Source organism: Delphinapterus leucas, chromosome 11, assembly GCF_059928025.1.
Source record: "Delphinapterus leucas isolate spDelLeu-1000000601 "Yukka" chromosome 11, BTC_Dleu_Yukka2, whole genome shotgun sequence".
Taxonomy (NCBI): domain Eukaryota; kingdom Metazoa; phylum Chordata; class Mammalia; order Artiodactyla; family Monodontidae; genus Delphinapterus; species Delphinapterus leucas.
In genome coordinates, this window is record NC_143139.1 from 56,246,213 (window position 1) to 56,263,655 (window position 17,443).

Genomic DNA, 17,443 nt, shown 5'->3' on the forward strand with positions numbered 1-17,443 from the left:
GGTGGAGGAGAGAGAGAAGGCCATTCCAGGAGTAAGAATGGTAACAGGCAAGGATGAGTGTGAGCTGTCTCCTCCCCGGCTACAGTGGGACGGGAGTCTCTGGGCATTTGGATGGGGGGGTGAGATGGGGCCTAATTATGGGGGACCTGGCAGTCACAGAAGAACTTTGCATTTGCTATAGTAGGAAAAAGAGGGAGAGAAAGATGGAGAGTGACGGGTGAGAGACAGTGCAAAGGAATGAGGCTGGAGAGGAGTGGGTGGAAGAGGGTGGAAGAACATCCCCTGGGCCTCTGTAGACTGGTTGGGTAGACAAATCCTCCAGCCACTAGATTCTTCAGGCTTACACCCTTATTTCTACTCTCGGCTGCCACTTTGTTGGCTCCGGGGGGCGGAGTACCTGCAGTGCACCGTGGTGGGCCCGGCCCCCGGGGTCCTGTTGATGTAGTCCCTGACCGTTCTCACAAACTGGATCAGGGACTGGGTGGTCTCCGGGACTCCGTGGTCTGGCCACACCGTATAGTGAAAGTGGCGGATGAGTCTGTGCGCGTCCAGCTGTTCCTCCTGTAAGAGCAGAGCAGCTAATAAGAGGAACGGCCCGAGGCAAACCTTCAAATTTGACAACCGTGCCCATGCAGGGATTCCTATGAGCGAAACTACAGGAGAAGAAACCAGCAGAAAATAGGACTGACGGGTGTTCTTCATCTGCCCAAGCTGCGTTATTAAACGAAGTCAAACAAACCAACATACGCTGCATATCCGAAACTCCCGGATGGTCCACTCGGGCAGCACGGACTCCGAGAGCATCTGCAGGATGAGGTCCCCGTAGTAGAGGGAATCCTGGTCCGCTGGCCAATAATGGTCACACTTTACCTAGAGGAAGGTGGGCAGAAAAAAAAAGTGAGTCCGGAAACGCACCTCCTCCATGAACCTGTACTTTCCCTCCTCGAAATGTCTTCCTGAGTTGGAATCCAGGGTGAGCTGCTGAGGCAGTCTGACCATCTTTTTTGCATTAACCTGCTCATGGCCAGGGCTGAAGCTGGGCTGCTGCTCCAAGTGAAGGAGAGACACCGTTCAAGGAGCAACCCCCCCCCACCCCCGCAAACCTTCGGATTCATTTTCCTTTCAGGTTCAGTGTTCCATGGCTTTTGTTGAGTTTTTATTGATTTCCTCAGCATTTCAATTCCACTAGCACATAAGCCATGTCTTACAATTTCGCGGTTTTGTTTGTTTTTCTGAAGAAAGATCCAGTTGCGAAGAGGAAGGCATTGTCTCCCTGGCCCTTTTCTGTTTATATTTTGATATCGTTGTCCCAACCTGGATCCAGTGCCATGTGCCATGTGATCTTTGAAAAGTCAGAACATTTAGCCAAGCTCACATTCACAGATGGAGACAGGCGAAAGAAGACTGTGGACATATAATTATTGAGCACAGTTACTGGGCACTTCATGTAATCTCTCTTTCTAATCCTCAAAGTAACCATACAAAGTAGAGGATTATAAATGCCAGTACAAGAGGTTTGCTTAGTTTGTCCAGATAACTACTTTACTTTGTTTCTGCAGACACAGCCTAAAATTCACTTCCCCTTCTTTCCTGAAAGTAGGGACAGCGCCAGTGACTCGGCCAGTTTATCTCTTCTCTCCATACAGCGGAGAATGGAGCAGACGAGAGGCCAGGTAATCCTTCTGTGTCATGGGCGCTTCTGATAATCCCAGTTGTCAAATGCAAACATCTTTGACTGAAACTTCAGACCCAGAATCAGAATTGGGCATCACCTGGGTTTACAACAGAGGCTTTTATAACCAAGTGGTTTTAATTCACTAACAGTGTTCTTACATGACCCCTACTTGGCTTTTATGGTCTTTAACTTCTTTTTATTCTTTTTTTTTTTTTTTTTTTTTTTTTTTTGCTGTACGTGGGCCTCTCACTGTTGCGGCCTCTCCCGTTGTGGAGCACAGGCTCCGGACGCGCAGGCTCAGCGGCCATGGCTCACGGGCCCAGCCGCTCCGTGGCATGTGGGATCTTCCCGGACCGGGACACGAACCCGCGTCCCCTGCATCGGCAGGCGGACTCTCAACCATTGCGCCACCAGGGAAGCCCTGGTCTTTAACTTCTGATGGAGATGGGGAGTAGAATTACACCAGGTGGAGGAAAGCGAGGTTGGTATGTCAGGAAGACCGTTTACTCACTCGGCCCTTCTCCACACACTGGGTCACCATGACGATGTTGTGAACATTCTGTTCCCACGCCATTTTCCAGAAGTCATCCTTGGTGCCGGGAAGAGGTCCCTGAGTAGCGATGTATTCTCTCCTGAAGTTGTTGCCCTGCAATGAATTTACAATGTGGAGAGTCAGAAACAATGGGCCTCTTCACAACTCTAAACAAAGGGTTAGCTCTGCAGATTAGGTGAGATGTAAGTCTTTGCCAGGGCCCTGACTTGAGAAAAAAGATACTAACACGTGTCAAGGCTTGGAAGCAGGAAGGACAAAGGCCGGAACACTGACCTATTGTTAAGAGCCAAGTTCTTTTTTTATTAGGTTGTGTTTATTCTTAAAGGCAGTGGAGGACTCAGGCAATAATTTAGAAAACACTTCACCCTCAATTATGAGTGTAAATATATATACCTGTGCGTGCGCGCACGTGCGCGCGTGCATGTGTGTGTGTGTGTGTGTATGGACTGTCTGAGGAACTAACATTGATCAGGCTCTTTCCCTATTTAACATAGAAGAGTTTTAGTCATTTCAGGTACTTGACTTTGGGTTGTTGGTAAGAGATACCATGCAAGGGAAACTTAAGGGAAGAGAACCCACTGTTTATTGAGCATCCACCCTATAACGTGTTGTGGGTCAGGATTTTCACAGATCTTATTTAATTGTAACCACAACTCTATGAGCTAGGATATTTTCACCCACACATCCTGCACTCCAGCAGCATGGAATTACTTGCAGATCCCAGTAGAAGCTCTTTCTCTCCTTGCCTCTCCTCAGGGCCTCTACACTGTGTCACCTCTGCCACCCCCATCCCCGCTCTACCCACTGCCTCTCGTCTGGCGAATCCTTATTTATCCTCCAAGTCTCAGCATGGTGCCTGCTCTGCTGAGCCTTCCTTTATCTTTTTGCTGGAGGATGTTCTCCCAGAAGCTCCTGCAGCAACCTATAGCCTCTCGCTACTCAGAGAGTGGTCCTCAGACCAGTGGCATAGGGATCATCTGGGAGCCTGTTAGAAATACAGAATCCCAGGTCCCACCCCAGTCCTGCTGAATCAGAAGCTGAATTTTTTTTTTTTGGCCAAGACGCGTAGCATGTGGGATCTTAGTTCCCCAACCAGGGATCAAACCCGTGCCCCCTGCAGTGGAAGCACAGAGTCTTAACCACTGGACCACCAGGGAAGTCCCGTCAGAAGCTTCATTTTAACAAGACCCGCAGGTGATGTGGACATATGTTAATGTCGGAGAAGCACCATTCTAGCCTGTCAAGGGCATCGCCCACCTTGTCATTTCCTGATGCCACAACTCTGCTGAGAGTTCACTGAGGGTTAGGATTCCATCTGAGCCTCTCCTTGTACACAGCTCAGAGTCTGACTTCCACTTTACTATATAGTGTTTATGGAGTGAATGGAGGATTATTTGAGGTAAATATTATCCTCACTTTTTTTGGAAAAGGAAATGGAGGCCCAAAGAATTGACATAACTTGCCCGAGGTCCTAGAGTCAGCAAGGGGCAGAGATGGGATTCAAACAGGGTCTGTCTGACCTTAAAGCTTTTTCCACTGTAGGTGCTGTAGGAAGCTGGCGAAATGCTAGCCAGAATCTGAGCCCAAAGGTTTGGCACAACCTTTGAGTTGTGTCTGTGGTTTTCAAAAATCCACATAACTTTGAATCAGCTTCCCTAGCTAGGCAGCCTTAGCCGAGGAGGTCTAGCTTCCTCAGGGAGCTCTAATCTTGACTAAGGGCTGCAGAGCGAAAATGACCTTTGAAAATGCCTCCTGGGCTCATTATAATCATATGTGACTAGAGCCATTTTGAAAACTGGGCCTTAGCAGTGATTGAATAGGACAGCCTGTGTTTTACGGCAATCAGACATATCTGTTTTTCTTTTTTTCTCTAAAACTGACATGTTTCCAGACCTTAGAACGGTGGGAACGTGTTGGAGGAGGGTTGTCTCCAGCATAGCCACCCGTCAAAGCTTCATCCCAGTTACTATGGCCCCGTGGTTGGTTCACTTACAGGGATGTAGCTGGCATTAATATAGTCAGAGCACGGGTCATCATCCACATTGGACAGCTTCACTCGAGAGGCATCATCTGTAAGGAAATTTATTGACAGAGATTTGTCAGCGAGTCATGCGGATTCTCCTACTGTTTACAGAACGCTTGGTATTTGATGTGCGTTAGCTCTGGCCCCCATGACAGCCCCACAGGGGAGGTATTCTCATCTCCATTGTGCAGATGAGGCTTAGACAGGATCACTAACTTGCCTCTGGTTGCACAGGTGACCCAGAAACACACAAGCAGACGAGCCAAATGCTCTCTGAAGCCCCCTCTGTGCTTTCCTTTGTAATACCATATCATTTGCCCGATGGAGTGGCCAGCTCCCTTTCGCTGCTAGAATGAATACAATCCAGAAAAACTACCTTCTATTGCTTCACCTAATTGGGTAAGGATAACATATAAATATATGTACATATATAAATAAACAAACAAACAAAAAATATATAAAATTGCTAACTACAGACTTTAAGTAAACCCAGCTTGGCCCTTATTGTTAACCCTGTTACTGCTCTTAGGCCTCTATAAGGAGAAGCATTAGGACCACATGGTGAAATGTCAACAGCATAAGAGGCCTCGCAGAGCCAGAATCTCAGCTGGTTGTTATCTCCCTGGAGGGAAGTGCAATAACATACAGGTCATTTCTTTTTAAAGACTTTTCAGAGCCTCTGATCTCCCATATCCAGCTATACCATATTGCTTTGCCCCATTTTACTCGTGGAAAAGAGAAAAAATGGCTAGAGGAAGACAGTATTACAAATTTCAACACAAAACTTACAGGGCAATATATTGTTGTATCGATTTTTCCCTCTATTCTCTGGCAAGAGTGCAATGTCACATGATTGGTTTCGACCCACGTCTTTTAGGTCCTGTTAGGTCAAAAATAAGTTTGCAGGTGAAGAATGTGAGATAGAAAAGGGCAAATCAGACAGTCCCTGAGATACATAATACTATAACCATATGTTACACTAGCCGCATTTGTGGAATGTCTCCTATCCAACCTCTGTGCGTCAGCTCTGATCCCCACGAGAGCCCCAAAGGAGGCAGTCTCATCTCCATCTTACAGATGAGGCTCAGACAGGATAATTCACTCGCCCCACGTCACACAGGTGGCAAGGCTGGGAACTGAATCCAAAGCCTGGGCACTTTTCACCAAACCACATTGTCTCCCAGGCAAGCAAAAGGCCAGCTTAAATAACTGACAGCAATCTGTATAAAACAAACGCATGAAAGCTGCTCAGCATCACTAATCATTAGAGAAATGCAAATCAAAATCACAATGAGGTATCACCTCACACCGGTCAGAATGGCCAGCATCAAAAAATCTACAAACGATAAATGCTGGAGAGGGTGTGGAGGAAAGGGAACCCTCTTGCACTGTTGGTGGGAATGTAAATTGATACAGCCACTATGGAGAACAGTAGGGAGGTTCCTTAAAAAACTAAAAATAGAACTACCATATGACCCAGCAATCCCGCTACTGGGCATATACCCAGAGAAGACCGTCATTCAAAAAGACACATGCACCCTAATGTTCATTGCAGCACTATTTACAATAGCCAGGACATGGAAGCAACCTAAATGCCCATCAACAGATGAATGGATAAAGAAGATGTGGCACATATATACAATGGAATATTACTCAGCCATAAAAAGAAATGAAATTGAGTTATTTGTAGTGAGGTGGATGGACCTAGAGTCTGTCATACAGAGTGAAGTAAGTCAGAAAGAGAAAAACAAATACCTACGCTAACACGTATATATGGAATCTAAGAAAAAAAATGGTTCTGATGAACCTAGGGGCAGGACAGGAATAAAGACACAGACGTAGAGAATGGACGTGAGGACACGGGGAGGGGGAAAGGTAAGCTGGGACGAAGTGGGAGAGTGGCATGGACATATATACACTACCAAATGTAAAATAGATAGCTAGTGGGAAGCAGCCGCATAGCACAGGGAGATCAGCTCGGTGCTTTGTGCCCACCTAGATGGGTGGGATAGGGAAGGTGGAAGGGAGGCACAAGAGGGAGGGGATATGGGGATCTATGTATACGTATAGCTGATTCACTTTGTTATACAGCAGAAACTAACACACCATTGTAAAGCAATTATACTCCAATAAAGATGTTAAAAAAAAAAAACAACTGACAGCATTGGTTTGCATTTGAAGTTTGTCAATTCTTTCTTACCATCTGGTCTGGGTAGCGCTTTGTCTGCTGTACTATTCCAGAGGTCGAAATGGCCTCTGAGACTAGGAGGTATATTGTGCAGGGAATGGATTCAGGCACAAAAGAATGCTCAGCTGAGGCCTTAAGTGCCAACCTAACTCCTGAGCCCAATCAGCCTGTGATTCCACAGTGAAGGCTTGGAGGGAAATTCTGCTAAGGACCAGGGGTGCTAAAGCATCACTGCCTCTGAGTTGTACCTCGTATTCCTTGGATAGAAGGTAGTTGGAGTCGGCCTGCAGCTTCATGAAGTGTCCTTCAAACTGGTTTACTTTTATGGGGCTATAGTTAAAAATATAATAGAAGGAAAAGAAAATTACTGAAGAACAGGGAAAATGCCATACCCAGCCCCAGTTACATTTCAAAAGCAGATAATACAGTAACTAATGAGTTCTCTCTCTTACCAAGAAGTCTTCCGGTTACTGTGAAGAAAAGCCAAAAGGAGAAAGATCTCATTAGCAAATGTCATGTAATACAGTCAACTCATCTTTCAATAAATGAAGTGAAGGAAAACGTGCTCACCCTTTTTGGCCCAGGTTCAAGTGGACAGACAGTGGTCGATCCCGACGAATACTCAGGCGGGCAGAGGGCCTTTCTCGACCATGGCTGAAACCCAAGGGAGAGGACTTATATTCTGATTATGAAATAATTTAAACAGATTTCTCCATTTATGGTAAGGCTGTGCATGTTTGTGCAAATATGGATTTTTCAGTACGTGTATATTTTACACTCAGCCAACATCCCTTTGAGGGAGGGAAAAGTGAGGGAGAACATAAAGAAGAAATAGATTTTTCCCACTCGGAAACCATCCTGCAATAGCTGGAGATTTGTCTTCTGGTTTTTGGCTACAGGTCATAATCACTTCCCACACTCTCAGTAAAGCTTTCTATAAACACACACACACACAGAGTAAACCTTAGAGGCAAGACATGACTGGAAGAGAGAGGACATGCCAAAGAAAAGAAATTCCCTAAGAGAAGAGGGCATGGCACTGGGGCCACATGCTGTTTAGTTCTTTTTGGTCCCTTCTTAAGTTAGCATGGCAGATATGAGCCACAAAATGGATGTGTCAGCCATACTTTTCAACATATTTCAGAAAAGTATTCGGGCATACAATTTGCAGACATCTCTGTCTTCGTGAGGTAACTGAACCACACACACGATTTTTTTTTCCTGTGCCAAAGGAGCTATTTCACATCCAAATGAGGCTACAGATGGCCCCTCAGTCATTTGGTGAGGGCAAGACTCAGCAGTGGTTATGTAGAGAAGCTGAAAAAAGTGAGTCATGGTTTTAGGGTTTGATTCTTGTTTTTCTGAACAAACAAAGGTGATTTAACCTGGAGAAATTAAATGATTTTTCCCTCCTTACTTTTCAGGCTAAAGAGCATTTTCAGTTGCATCTTTAAAATTGTGGACCCAATTGCCAAAGGGATCTTTGTACTCACCTGGCTTTCTGTCTGCAGATTAATAAGGCAACAACAGCTACCAGCATGCCAATTAAGAACAGACCAGCACTCACACCTTCAATAACTCCAAACAAAGGCTCTACAATAATCCAGAGGGCAACAACAAACCCAGGTGGGAAAATTAGTGTTAAAGAACCAGTAAGATAGCTATTGGAACCCTATCTCCCTAGGAACGTTATTACGGAAGGATTCAAACGATGGCCACACTAAGGCATTTACTATCGAAAGGCTAAGTGGTACGCAGCTGAACAGATGAGACATTGGCTACTACCAAGTGACAGCAGGTTGGTCCTTATACTTTTGGAGTCAATGGTGTTCCGCTTATAAAGGAATTTGGGACTTCATCTATACTTGTATGTAAAGCTTTGGGGCACTTGAGATAAAGGCCAGCAGTTTGCCACCAAGGTAAAGATGCTATTTCACTTGTACGAAACGTGTTTTACAGCATCTGGGACATTGGCAAAGCCAGTGAATGGCTCAGAATTATTTTAATGAAATTCCATTTTTATTATCTGGTTCGATACTGGCACTGGGAGTTTATGAACAGGTAGCCCATTTTAAAAACAGTCTATTGAAATATAATTCACATGCCATACTATTCACCAATTTAAACTGCGCAATTCAATTATTTTACATTCAATTTTATAACATTTTCATCACCCCCCTAAAAGAATCCCCAATGCCCCTTAGCAGTCATTCTTCATTCCCTCTCCCTAGACCCTGGCAACCACTAATCTACTTTGTCTTCATAGATTTGCCTATTCTGGACAATAAATTGAGTAATAAGTATGTGCTTTGTTTGTGATTGGCTTCTTTCACTTAGCATGCTTTCAAGGTTCATCCATGTTGTGGCATGTATCAGTATTTCATTCCTTTTTATGCTGAATAATATTCCACTGTGTGGATATATCACATTTTGTTTATCCATTCAGCCATTGATGGACATTTGGGTTCTTTCTATTTTTTTGGTTATTATGAATAAAGCTGCTATGAATCTCCATATACAAGTTTTTATTTTAATTTCTCTTGGGTATACACTTAGGAGTGGAATTGCTGGGTCACAGGGTAACTCTAGGTTTAATATTTTGAGAAATTGCAAAACTGTTTTCCAAAGAAGTTACACCATTTTGTTGATACATTCTACAAGCAATGTATAAGGGTTCAGATTTCTCCATATCCTTACTAACACTTGTTATTGTCTTTTTGATGATAGCCATTCTAGTGGGTGTGAAGTAGTATTTTATTGTGGTTATGATTTGCATTTCCCTAATGTCTAATGATGTTGAGCATCTTTCCATGTGCTTATCGGACATTTATGTATTGTCTTTGGTGAAATGTCTATTCACATCCTTTACCCATTTTTAAATTGTGTTATTTGTCTTTTTATTATTGAGTTGTAAGTGTTCTGTATGTTCTGGATACTTGACCTTTATCAGATATATGATTTGCAAATAGTTTCTCCCATTCTGTGGGTTGTCTTTTCACTTTCTTTATGGTGTCCTTTGAAGCACAAGAGTTTTGAATTTTAATTAAGTCCCGTTTACCTAGTTTGTTGTTGTTGTTGCTTGTGCTTTTGGTATCATAGCTAAGAAACCATCTCCTAAGTCGAGGTCACAAAGATTTACTCCTATGTTTTCTTTTAAAAGTTTGATCATTTTAGCTCTTACATTTAGGTCTGTGGAGTAGTCCATTTCTGAAGTTGCATTTTAAGCCCTTGGATTTGTTTATTCAATGTGCTTTTCAAGACTTACCAAATCAACACAGTCATGTTCCTTTTACTGTGGTTAATATTCTTTTTTGGATATATGTTTACTATCTTCCTTTATTGGACTACATACAATTTTTGTTGTATAACAATAATTTAAAAAGGGAAGAATTGTGTTTACAAATCCCTTACTTAACATTAAATTATAAGCAAACACATCTAAATCCTCCTGTGTTCTGATCCCTTTTTGGTTTGAAAAGTGGGAAATTATCCCTATATTTGGCATAAATAGATGGGAGTGTTTGTGAGGCTGAGTCATCTTTTGTCATACAGCATGAGAGACTGTTTTAGCTATAAAGAAGAACTTCCTGAGACCAAGCATTGTGGAAGGCTGGGTACAGGGAAAGTCTGGGCAGATAATGGTATCAAAGAACAATGTGCTAAAAAATAAAGCCATTCTCAGCATGTTGGAAATATTCTGAATCTGAGCAGTGCAGAGGTTGAGAGGTCAGGCAGAAAGTACCAGAATTGCAGCTCTGCTATCTTGGGCAAGTTACATAAACTCTTGGTATCTCAAATCCTCACCTTTAAAATGGGGATGATAATAGGATCTACCTCAAAAGGTGGTAGTGAGGATCAGGTATATTCTAAGCACAATGCTTAAAACTGCTGCTCCACAGGATGAAAAGTAAAATTAGCTACTATTATTACTCAGGCTTTCCCTCTAACATAAATTTATGTAAAGCCAAGTTAACATTTTGTATCATGTAAAAGCAACGTATAATAAACAAAAGGAAAAAGTCACCTGTAATCCCACTACTCTGAGATATTCATCATTAATACTTTGGTGTTTTTTCCTTCTAGTCTTTTTTTCCTATGCATTTCTATGTATACATTTCATATACACATTCCCACTAACGACTTGAAAGCCTTTTGTACCTACTTCTGTTTTGGCCTGTGCAAGCTCTTGATTTGAATGGTTTTTTAAAAAATTCATGTTTAATAGGAAAAAAATCTGGTATTTCTTTCTAACTTCTTTACACGATTAATCCCCTTTCAGTCCATTCTGCTACAGAAGTTGTGAAATTCCTCTAATCCACATCAATCCATGATCATATAAAGATTAAAATCCAAGCAAAAATAAATGTTCCCCTTACCACCATCAGCCAAGTCCCCAGATCTCCCCACTAGAGGCTCTTGTAGGTGACATGGTGTTTGGCAGACTATGTAAAGTCGATGGAAAGGTTAGCCTTACCTGACTCAGTGGTGATGGGCAAAGAGAAAAATGTGTCTGAATAGAGTGGCTTTGTGAATTCCTTCAGGTCCTCATCAAATAGCTGGGTAAAAGCCCGAATGCTGATTCTGAAAAGAAAACCAATTTATTTAAGTACAAATTAGTGACTCACCACAGTAGGGTCAAGGAGAAACAGGGTGGTCACCTGGTCAATATGTATGTAGGGTAGGGTATGAATTATGAAATCAGATAGCCCTGGGTTCGTGCATTCATGCATTCATTCATTTATTCATCAAATATTTATTGAGCCCCTACTGTGTGCCAGTACCTGTCCAGGAGCTGGATATACGGCAAAGAATAAGTCCCTATCACCTCGAGGTTTACATTCTTGAATGTAAAACTAAGCTTAGTAGGCTGAAGTCATAGGGCGATATGGGAACAAAAAATCACTTTCTAACATCTAGAGTATGAGCTGCCGCATAGGTAGTGAGCTTCCAGTCATTGAGGGTGTGTAAGCAGAGACTGGAGAACCAGCTCTCAGGGAATCTGTAGGACAGCAGCCCTGCACTAAGTTATAGATTGGCTTGGGTGACCTCTTCAGTCTGTTCTATCCTGAAGTTTCCTAGACTATAGGTTTACTGAGAGTATGAGGATCAGTTTATATGGGAAAACTTTTTCTAGGGTTAATTTAAATCTTAGGAAAAGTAATGGACGATTCTTTTTTCCTTAAAAAAAAAATCTAGATTTGCTCAACCCAAAAGTATCTGGGCACATCCTGTAATATGCTGAAGTAGTACCGACATTAGTACCAGCCAGGACAAATTGTTCTGACCTTTTGCCCTCTCCTTCTCACTCATGCCCAGGTTCAGGTATCATCTTCAAGCTGATACTGATCAATCACATCTATAATTTCCATCTCTAAAAGAAACCTTCCAAGTCAAAAGTTGTACTTCAGGAATAACAGACTGTTGATGGAGGTATTGTACAATGTCCCCAAAGGGTAACAAGCAGTCAACACACATTAAGTGGGAGGGGAGGAGTTGGTGTGTGTTGCTAATGTATTATACCTTTGGACATTGAAAGGAGTCTCTCCCATGAAAAGAGTTTCTTTTACGACCCTCAGAATGGGAGAAAATATTTGCAAACGAAGGAACTGTCAAAGGATTAATCTCCAAAATATACAAGCAGCTCATGCAGCTCAATATCAGAAAAACAAACAACCCAATCCAAAAATGGCAGAAGACCTAAATAGACACTTCTCCAGAGAAGATATACAGATTGCCAACAAACACATGAAAGGATGCTCGACATCTCTAATCATTAGGGAAATGCAAATCAAAACTTCAGTGAGGTATCACCTCACACCAGTCTGAATGCCCATCATCAAAAAACCTACAAACAGTAAATGCTGGAGAGGGTGTGGAGAAAAGGGAACCCTTTTGCACTGTTGGTAGGAATGTAGATTGATACAGTCACTATGGAGAACAGTATGAAGGTTCCTTAAAAAACTAAGAATACAACTACCATATGACCCAGCAATCCACTACTGGGCATATACCCTGAGAAAACCATAAGTCAAAAAGAGACATGTACCACAACGTTCATTGCAGCACTATTTACAATAGCCAGGACGTGGAAGCAACCTAAATGCCCATCAACAGATGAATGGATAAAGAAGATGTGGCACATATGTACAATGGAATATTACTCAGCCATAAAAAGAATTGAAATTGAGTTATTTGTAGTGAGGTGGATGGACCTAGAGACTGTCCTACAAAGTGAAGTAAGTCAGAAAGAGAAAAAGAAATACTGTATGCTAACACATATATACGGAACCTAAAAAAAAAAAAAAGGTTCTGAAGAACCTAGGGGCAGGACAGGAATAAAGATGCAGACATAGAGAATGGACTTGAGAACATGGGGAGAGGGAAGAGTAAGCTGGGACGAAGTGAGAGAGTGGCATGGACATATATACACTACCAAATGTAAAATAGATAGCTAGTGGGAAGCAGCCGCATAGCACAGGGAGATCAGCTTGGTGCTTTGTGACCACCTAGAGGGGTGGGATAGGGAGGGTGGGAGGGAGACGCAAGAGGGAGGGGATATGGGGATATATGTATATGTATAGCTGATTCACTTCGTTATGCAGCAGAATCTAACACACCATCGTAAAGCAATTATACTCCAACAAAGATGTTAAAAAGTTTCTTTTATTTGTATAGTGATTTGTAAGTGTGAAGAACTTTTATAAATATGATTCTATTTGACCATCTCCAACCTCTCCAATATAAGAAGGTTATGATATTATTTCAGAGATTTGGAACCTGAAGCTTGGGGAGATTCCATTTCTCACTCAAGATCATAGAGAAAGCTGGTAAAAGAAAACCAAACTCAGTACTTTCTGACTCGTAGTCCAAATCTCTTTCTCTTATTTCCTCTTGGCTTAGTTTTGGTTTAACAGCAGTGACTTCTGTTGGAGGGGTGGCAAAAAGGGCCTGGGCTAGGAAGCATAGGGTTTGAGGTCTAGCTCTCACTGTCACTGATTAGGTGAATGGTTCCCAAAGTTCTTTATGCCTCAGTTTTCTCAACTGTGAAAATAAAAGCATTGGGTATAACAACCTTGACAGGTCCTGCTCTGGAATTCTGGGATTCATAAGTGCAAACGCAAAGTACAAAATGGATCCAGATGAATAAGGGCCTTTAGGAACCCTGGAAGGAGATAATGACTTACTGTAGGCTTGGCTTAAAACTAGCAGGTCCACAGGAACTCTGCCCTTAAACCCTTCCAGTAATGGACACCACAACCACATTTCCTAGCCCAGCAATTAGCACCTATTCAGAATCCTGTCCCATCCTATCTTCCTGCTTTTGTCTTCCCCACTACCCCTCTACACGACCCCCACTTTCAAATGGGAGTATTTGCTCTTCTCTAAACAATCTGTGTATTTCTGCCTCTGCACTGTGAATCTCCTCTTGCCTCTATCTCCATAGTTTCAAATTCTTCCCTACTTTTCAGCACCCAGCCAAAATGATACCTCCTTCAGGAAGCCTTTTGAAACTTCATAGCATTTATTTACCTATACCCCTCTTATGTCCTTCAACATTTCTGCCCATATTTTACAGACATGTCTTCTGTTTATGTATATAAGATTATTTTAATGAACTGATATCTGATAGTAAGTTTTTCAACTTAAATGTGTCCAGAATCAGAATTCTATAGCACAAAGTTACAGATCATGTGGTTCAATTTCCTTCATTTGAGGAAAATGAGGTCAAGAGAAGCTGAAACCTGATCGTGGTCACAATGCTATTCTATTTAGAATAGAAACAAAAACAGATCAGCACTTCCCCAACCACCAAACTGCTTCTCACCCATCATGATCCACCCATTCTCTTCCCATATGGAACAACGCTAATTATATACCCGGATAGTAGGAACCCAACAATGAACGGAAACACATTATACATTCGTTGACATAATAAACTTGCGTATCAGCTAAACCTAGCATTTCTCATTTCTTTTCAATCCTAATTTTTCTTTTTCCATGTTCCTTCCTGTCTACCTATTCTCTCTGAAGAAAAAGATGCCTGAGAGCATTGAGGGTCACCATGGTGATTATCGTCGTGAGACAGGCAGAATTCTGCCTGCACAGAGCCTGGGTTCAGCAGCTACCACACGGGGGGTCACTCAGCATGCGGTTCTCTGTGCTCGTATCAAGCATTATCTGCGTGGCATGCTGTTCACAGGAGTGAACGAAATGTGGAGAAATAGAGGAAAGCTGTGTCCTAGAAAACAAATTAGTACGGCAGGAGGTGATTAAGCTATAATAAGAATGTGTAACTCTTCATAGAGCATCTTGGCTCATTTCCTTGTTTGTTCATAAACACTTAATGGCGTCTCTTTTGTGCCCAGTACTTGCCATATTGTTTTGTGACCGATGTCATGTCTGTCTCCCCTATTGGACTGTGAGCTCTTGAAGCCTAGTGAAGAGGGTAGGCTATTAAACAAAGGGCTAAAAACCACTGCTAACTGGAGGATTAGAGGGGTGTAGAGACTGGGTGCTGTGGAAATGTAGCTGAGGGCCCTACTGCCCAGCTGTGGGTTAACAGGGGTGGCGCGGGCTAGTTGCAGATTGAGCTGGCTTTTAAAGTGTATGAAGCAATTCACCAGTCAGACGGGAGAGTGGAGGGCATCCCAAATAGAGTGAAAAGGATGTGCAAAGGCTCAGGGGTCTAAGAGAGCCAGATTTAAGGGAACTCAGAGGAACAGGGCAAAGCAAAAGGGCAGAGTGTACTTGGGGCAAATGGTGGGAGACAAAGCTGGCGGGGCAGGCAGGAGGGAGGAGGCAGGGGCTTTGTGTGCCCTGCTCTGGAATCTTCACTTGCTCCTGGAAATGAATGGCAAACACTGAAAGACCTTAATCTAGAAGGGACATGGCTAGGTTTGATCTGTCATCTACACGACTCCCCAGGACAGTCCTGTGATGTTTTGCAGATGAGGAAAGTGAGAATTAGAACTGAAAGGCCATTTACAAGGTTACACAGCTGAAAAGTGGCAGTGCTGGAACTCCAATTGCAGGCCCTCTTCCTAGGACCTTGGCTGCTGTTATGGACAGGAAGGAGTGTGCTGGGAGACTGGGGGCCTGGTCCACACATGAACTCTCTCTAGCTTCTTGTTCTCTTTTTTTTTTTTGCAGTATGCGGGCCTCTCACTGTTGTGGCCTCTCCCATTGCGGAGCACAGGCTCCGGACGCGCAGGCTCAGCGGCCATGGCTCACGGGCCTAGCCGCTCCGTGGCATGTGGGATCTTCCTGGACCGGGGCACGAACCCGTGTCCCCTGCATCGGCAGGTGGACTCTCAACCACTGCGCCACCAGGGAAGCCCCTTGTTCTCTTTCTTAAACATAGTAATGAGTCATCTTCTCTCCTTCTCTTTCAAAAAGCAAACCAGAAAACAAACAAAAACAGCCTCAACTTTCCAACCCACAAAGAGAAAATAGCCCTTAGGAGACTTTTCCTCAAATTTCCTGGAGCCCAAGTGACCAAGGAGCTGAGGCATCTCTTGATTCTAATAGGAACTAAAGGATCCCGGCGTTCTGATCTCTTTTATATTTCTCCTTTGCTCTGTCTGAGATCTCATCTCCTTCAGGTAGGCTCCTATGGCCTTTTCCTCAAGCAAATATCACTCATAAGTTTGTGTGTGTTTACTTTGGAGGTGCCAACCTTGGCTGTGTGGCAGTAGCACTTTTGTGGTGAGTCCTGGGCAGAGGTAGCTATACAGAGTCCCTGCTCAAAGTGAGTCCTCTGTTTTAGGGAAACTGTTGGCCTGCCTTTGTTGATGCAAGGGAGGGGCTAAGAATGACATGATGCCGTGTCACTGTCTCCTTTTGGAGCTGGCAGAAAAGTTTCTGCTGAAATTCAGGGGTGATACTCAAAATATGCAAGAGTTAATAAGACCTGGACACTGCCAACCAGAATGGACACTGGCCCATAGAGAACCTGACTGACTGCCATACTGGCTGGATTCAGCTCTGCCAACACCCAACAGAGAAGGCACATCGTCTGCAGAAGTATTAATCTTGGATGCCTGTGGCCTTATATCCAAGATGGAAGCCTAGGTTCTCTATCTCTTAGGGATCCTGGTTTGGGAGGCTGTGTATACTTATACCTGCTTTCGGGGAGCATAGTGTAGATGAAGGGCACAGACAATTCCGACAGATGGAAGGGCCTGTTGGCTGTAGTAGTGCTCCCTGGGGCCAAACCAAAGAGCTGCTCCTTTTCATCTGTCATCTTACTGGGAGGAGAGGGTGCTTCCACTCATTCAGGGGCCTTTCCCTTCAAGGGTTCTATGTGGACCAAAGAGCACTTTCGTCTTTTACGCCTTAGAAGGTAAATTCCAGTCCTCACTAAAAGTGGAAGATAAAACCTCATATGTCTTGAGTCTCCCTGAACTCAATCTTTCTATTTGGACATTTTCACAATTGTTAACATAGTAAGTAAATTGTCTGATTCATACTAGAGAAGTTTTAGGAGAAAGGACAATCTATTAAGAACCTTCAATTCTTCACATAACGAATTGGAGCTTTTGCACAATGCGAAAGCCTTCTTTACACATTACCTGTGAATGCAGGCAGGAACACAACTTTTATAAATTACCTAGTAAAATGTAGAGCACTCTTGTAACGCAGTTTATTAATCTACAGGAGCTCGTGTGCATCAGAGGCCCAGACAGCTGAGTACCCAGTGATGGAGCACGTCCCTTCTAGCAAAATGACGGTAATACATCTAACCTGTAGGCCGTGCGTGGCTTCAGCGGTCCGTCACAAAATTTTTGCTGATTGGGATCACATTTTCCACCCAGGCTCTCCATCTCTGCACCAAGCTTAATGTTAAAACTCTTAGAGTTGCTGTCAGGACTTTCCGCACATTTGCTGGCAAAATAATCAGTCTGGTACACCCGAATGGAGGCATTGTGCCTGTATGCCAGGTAGGAGGGCAGAGGGTGCTGCTGTTCTGGCTTCAGCTCATCACTGCCTGGAGGGAGAAAACCC

General features: G+C 43.4%; 1 protein-coding gene across 2 annotated transcripts in view; it reads right to left on the bottom strand.

Annotated features, from left to right (window-relative positions):
• Window positions 1-17,443, bottom strand: part of PTPRB (protein tyrosine phosphatase receptor type B) — a 118,319-nt gene that overhangs the window by 19,253 nt on the left and 81,623 nt on the right. For both annotated transcript variants that reach the window (XM_022571539.3, XM_022571540.3), the window contains 11 exons: window positions 17,183-17,426; window positions 10,914-11,020; window positions 7,933-8,032; window positions 7,010-7,093; window positions 6,892-6,909; window positions 6,688-6,769; window positions 5,041-5,131; window positions 4,222-4,298; window positions 2,187-2,321; window positions 748-870; window positions 398-561 (listed from right to left, as the gene is read on the bottom strand). In XM_022571539.3, coding sequence (XP_022427247.2) covers window positions 398-561; window positions 748-870; window positions 2,187-2,321; window positions 4,222-4,298; window positions 5,041-5,131; window positions 6,688-6,769; window positions 6,892-6,909; window positions 7,010-7,093; window positions 7,933-8,032; window positions 10,914-11,020; window positions 17,183-17,426 — 1,225 coding nt within the window. The remainder of the gene's footprint in view (window positions 1-397; window positions 562-747; window positions 871-2,186; window positions 2,322-4,221; window positions 4,299-5,040; window positions 5,132-6,687; window positions 6,770-6,891; window positions 6,910-7,009; window positions 7,094-7,932; window positions 8,033-10,913; window positions 11,021-17,182; window positions 17,427-17,443) is intronic.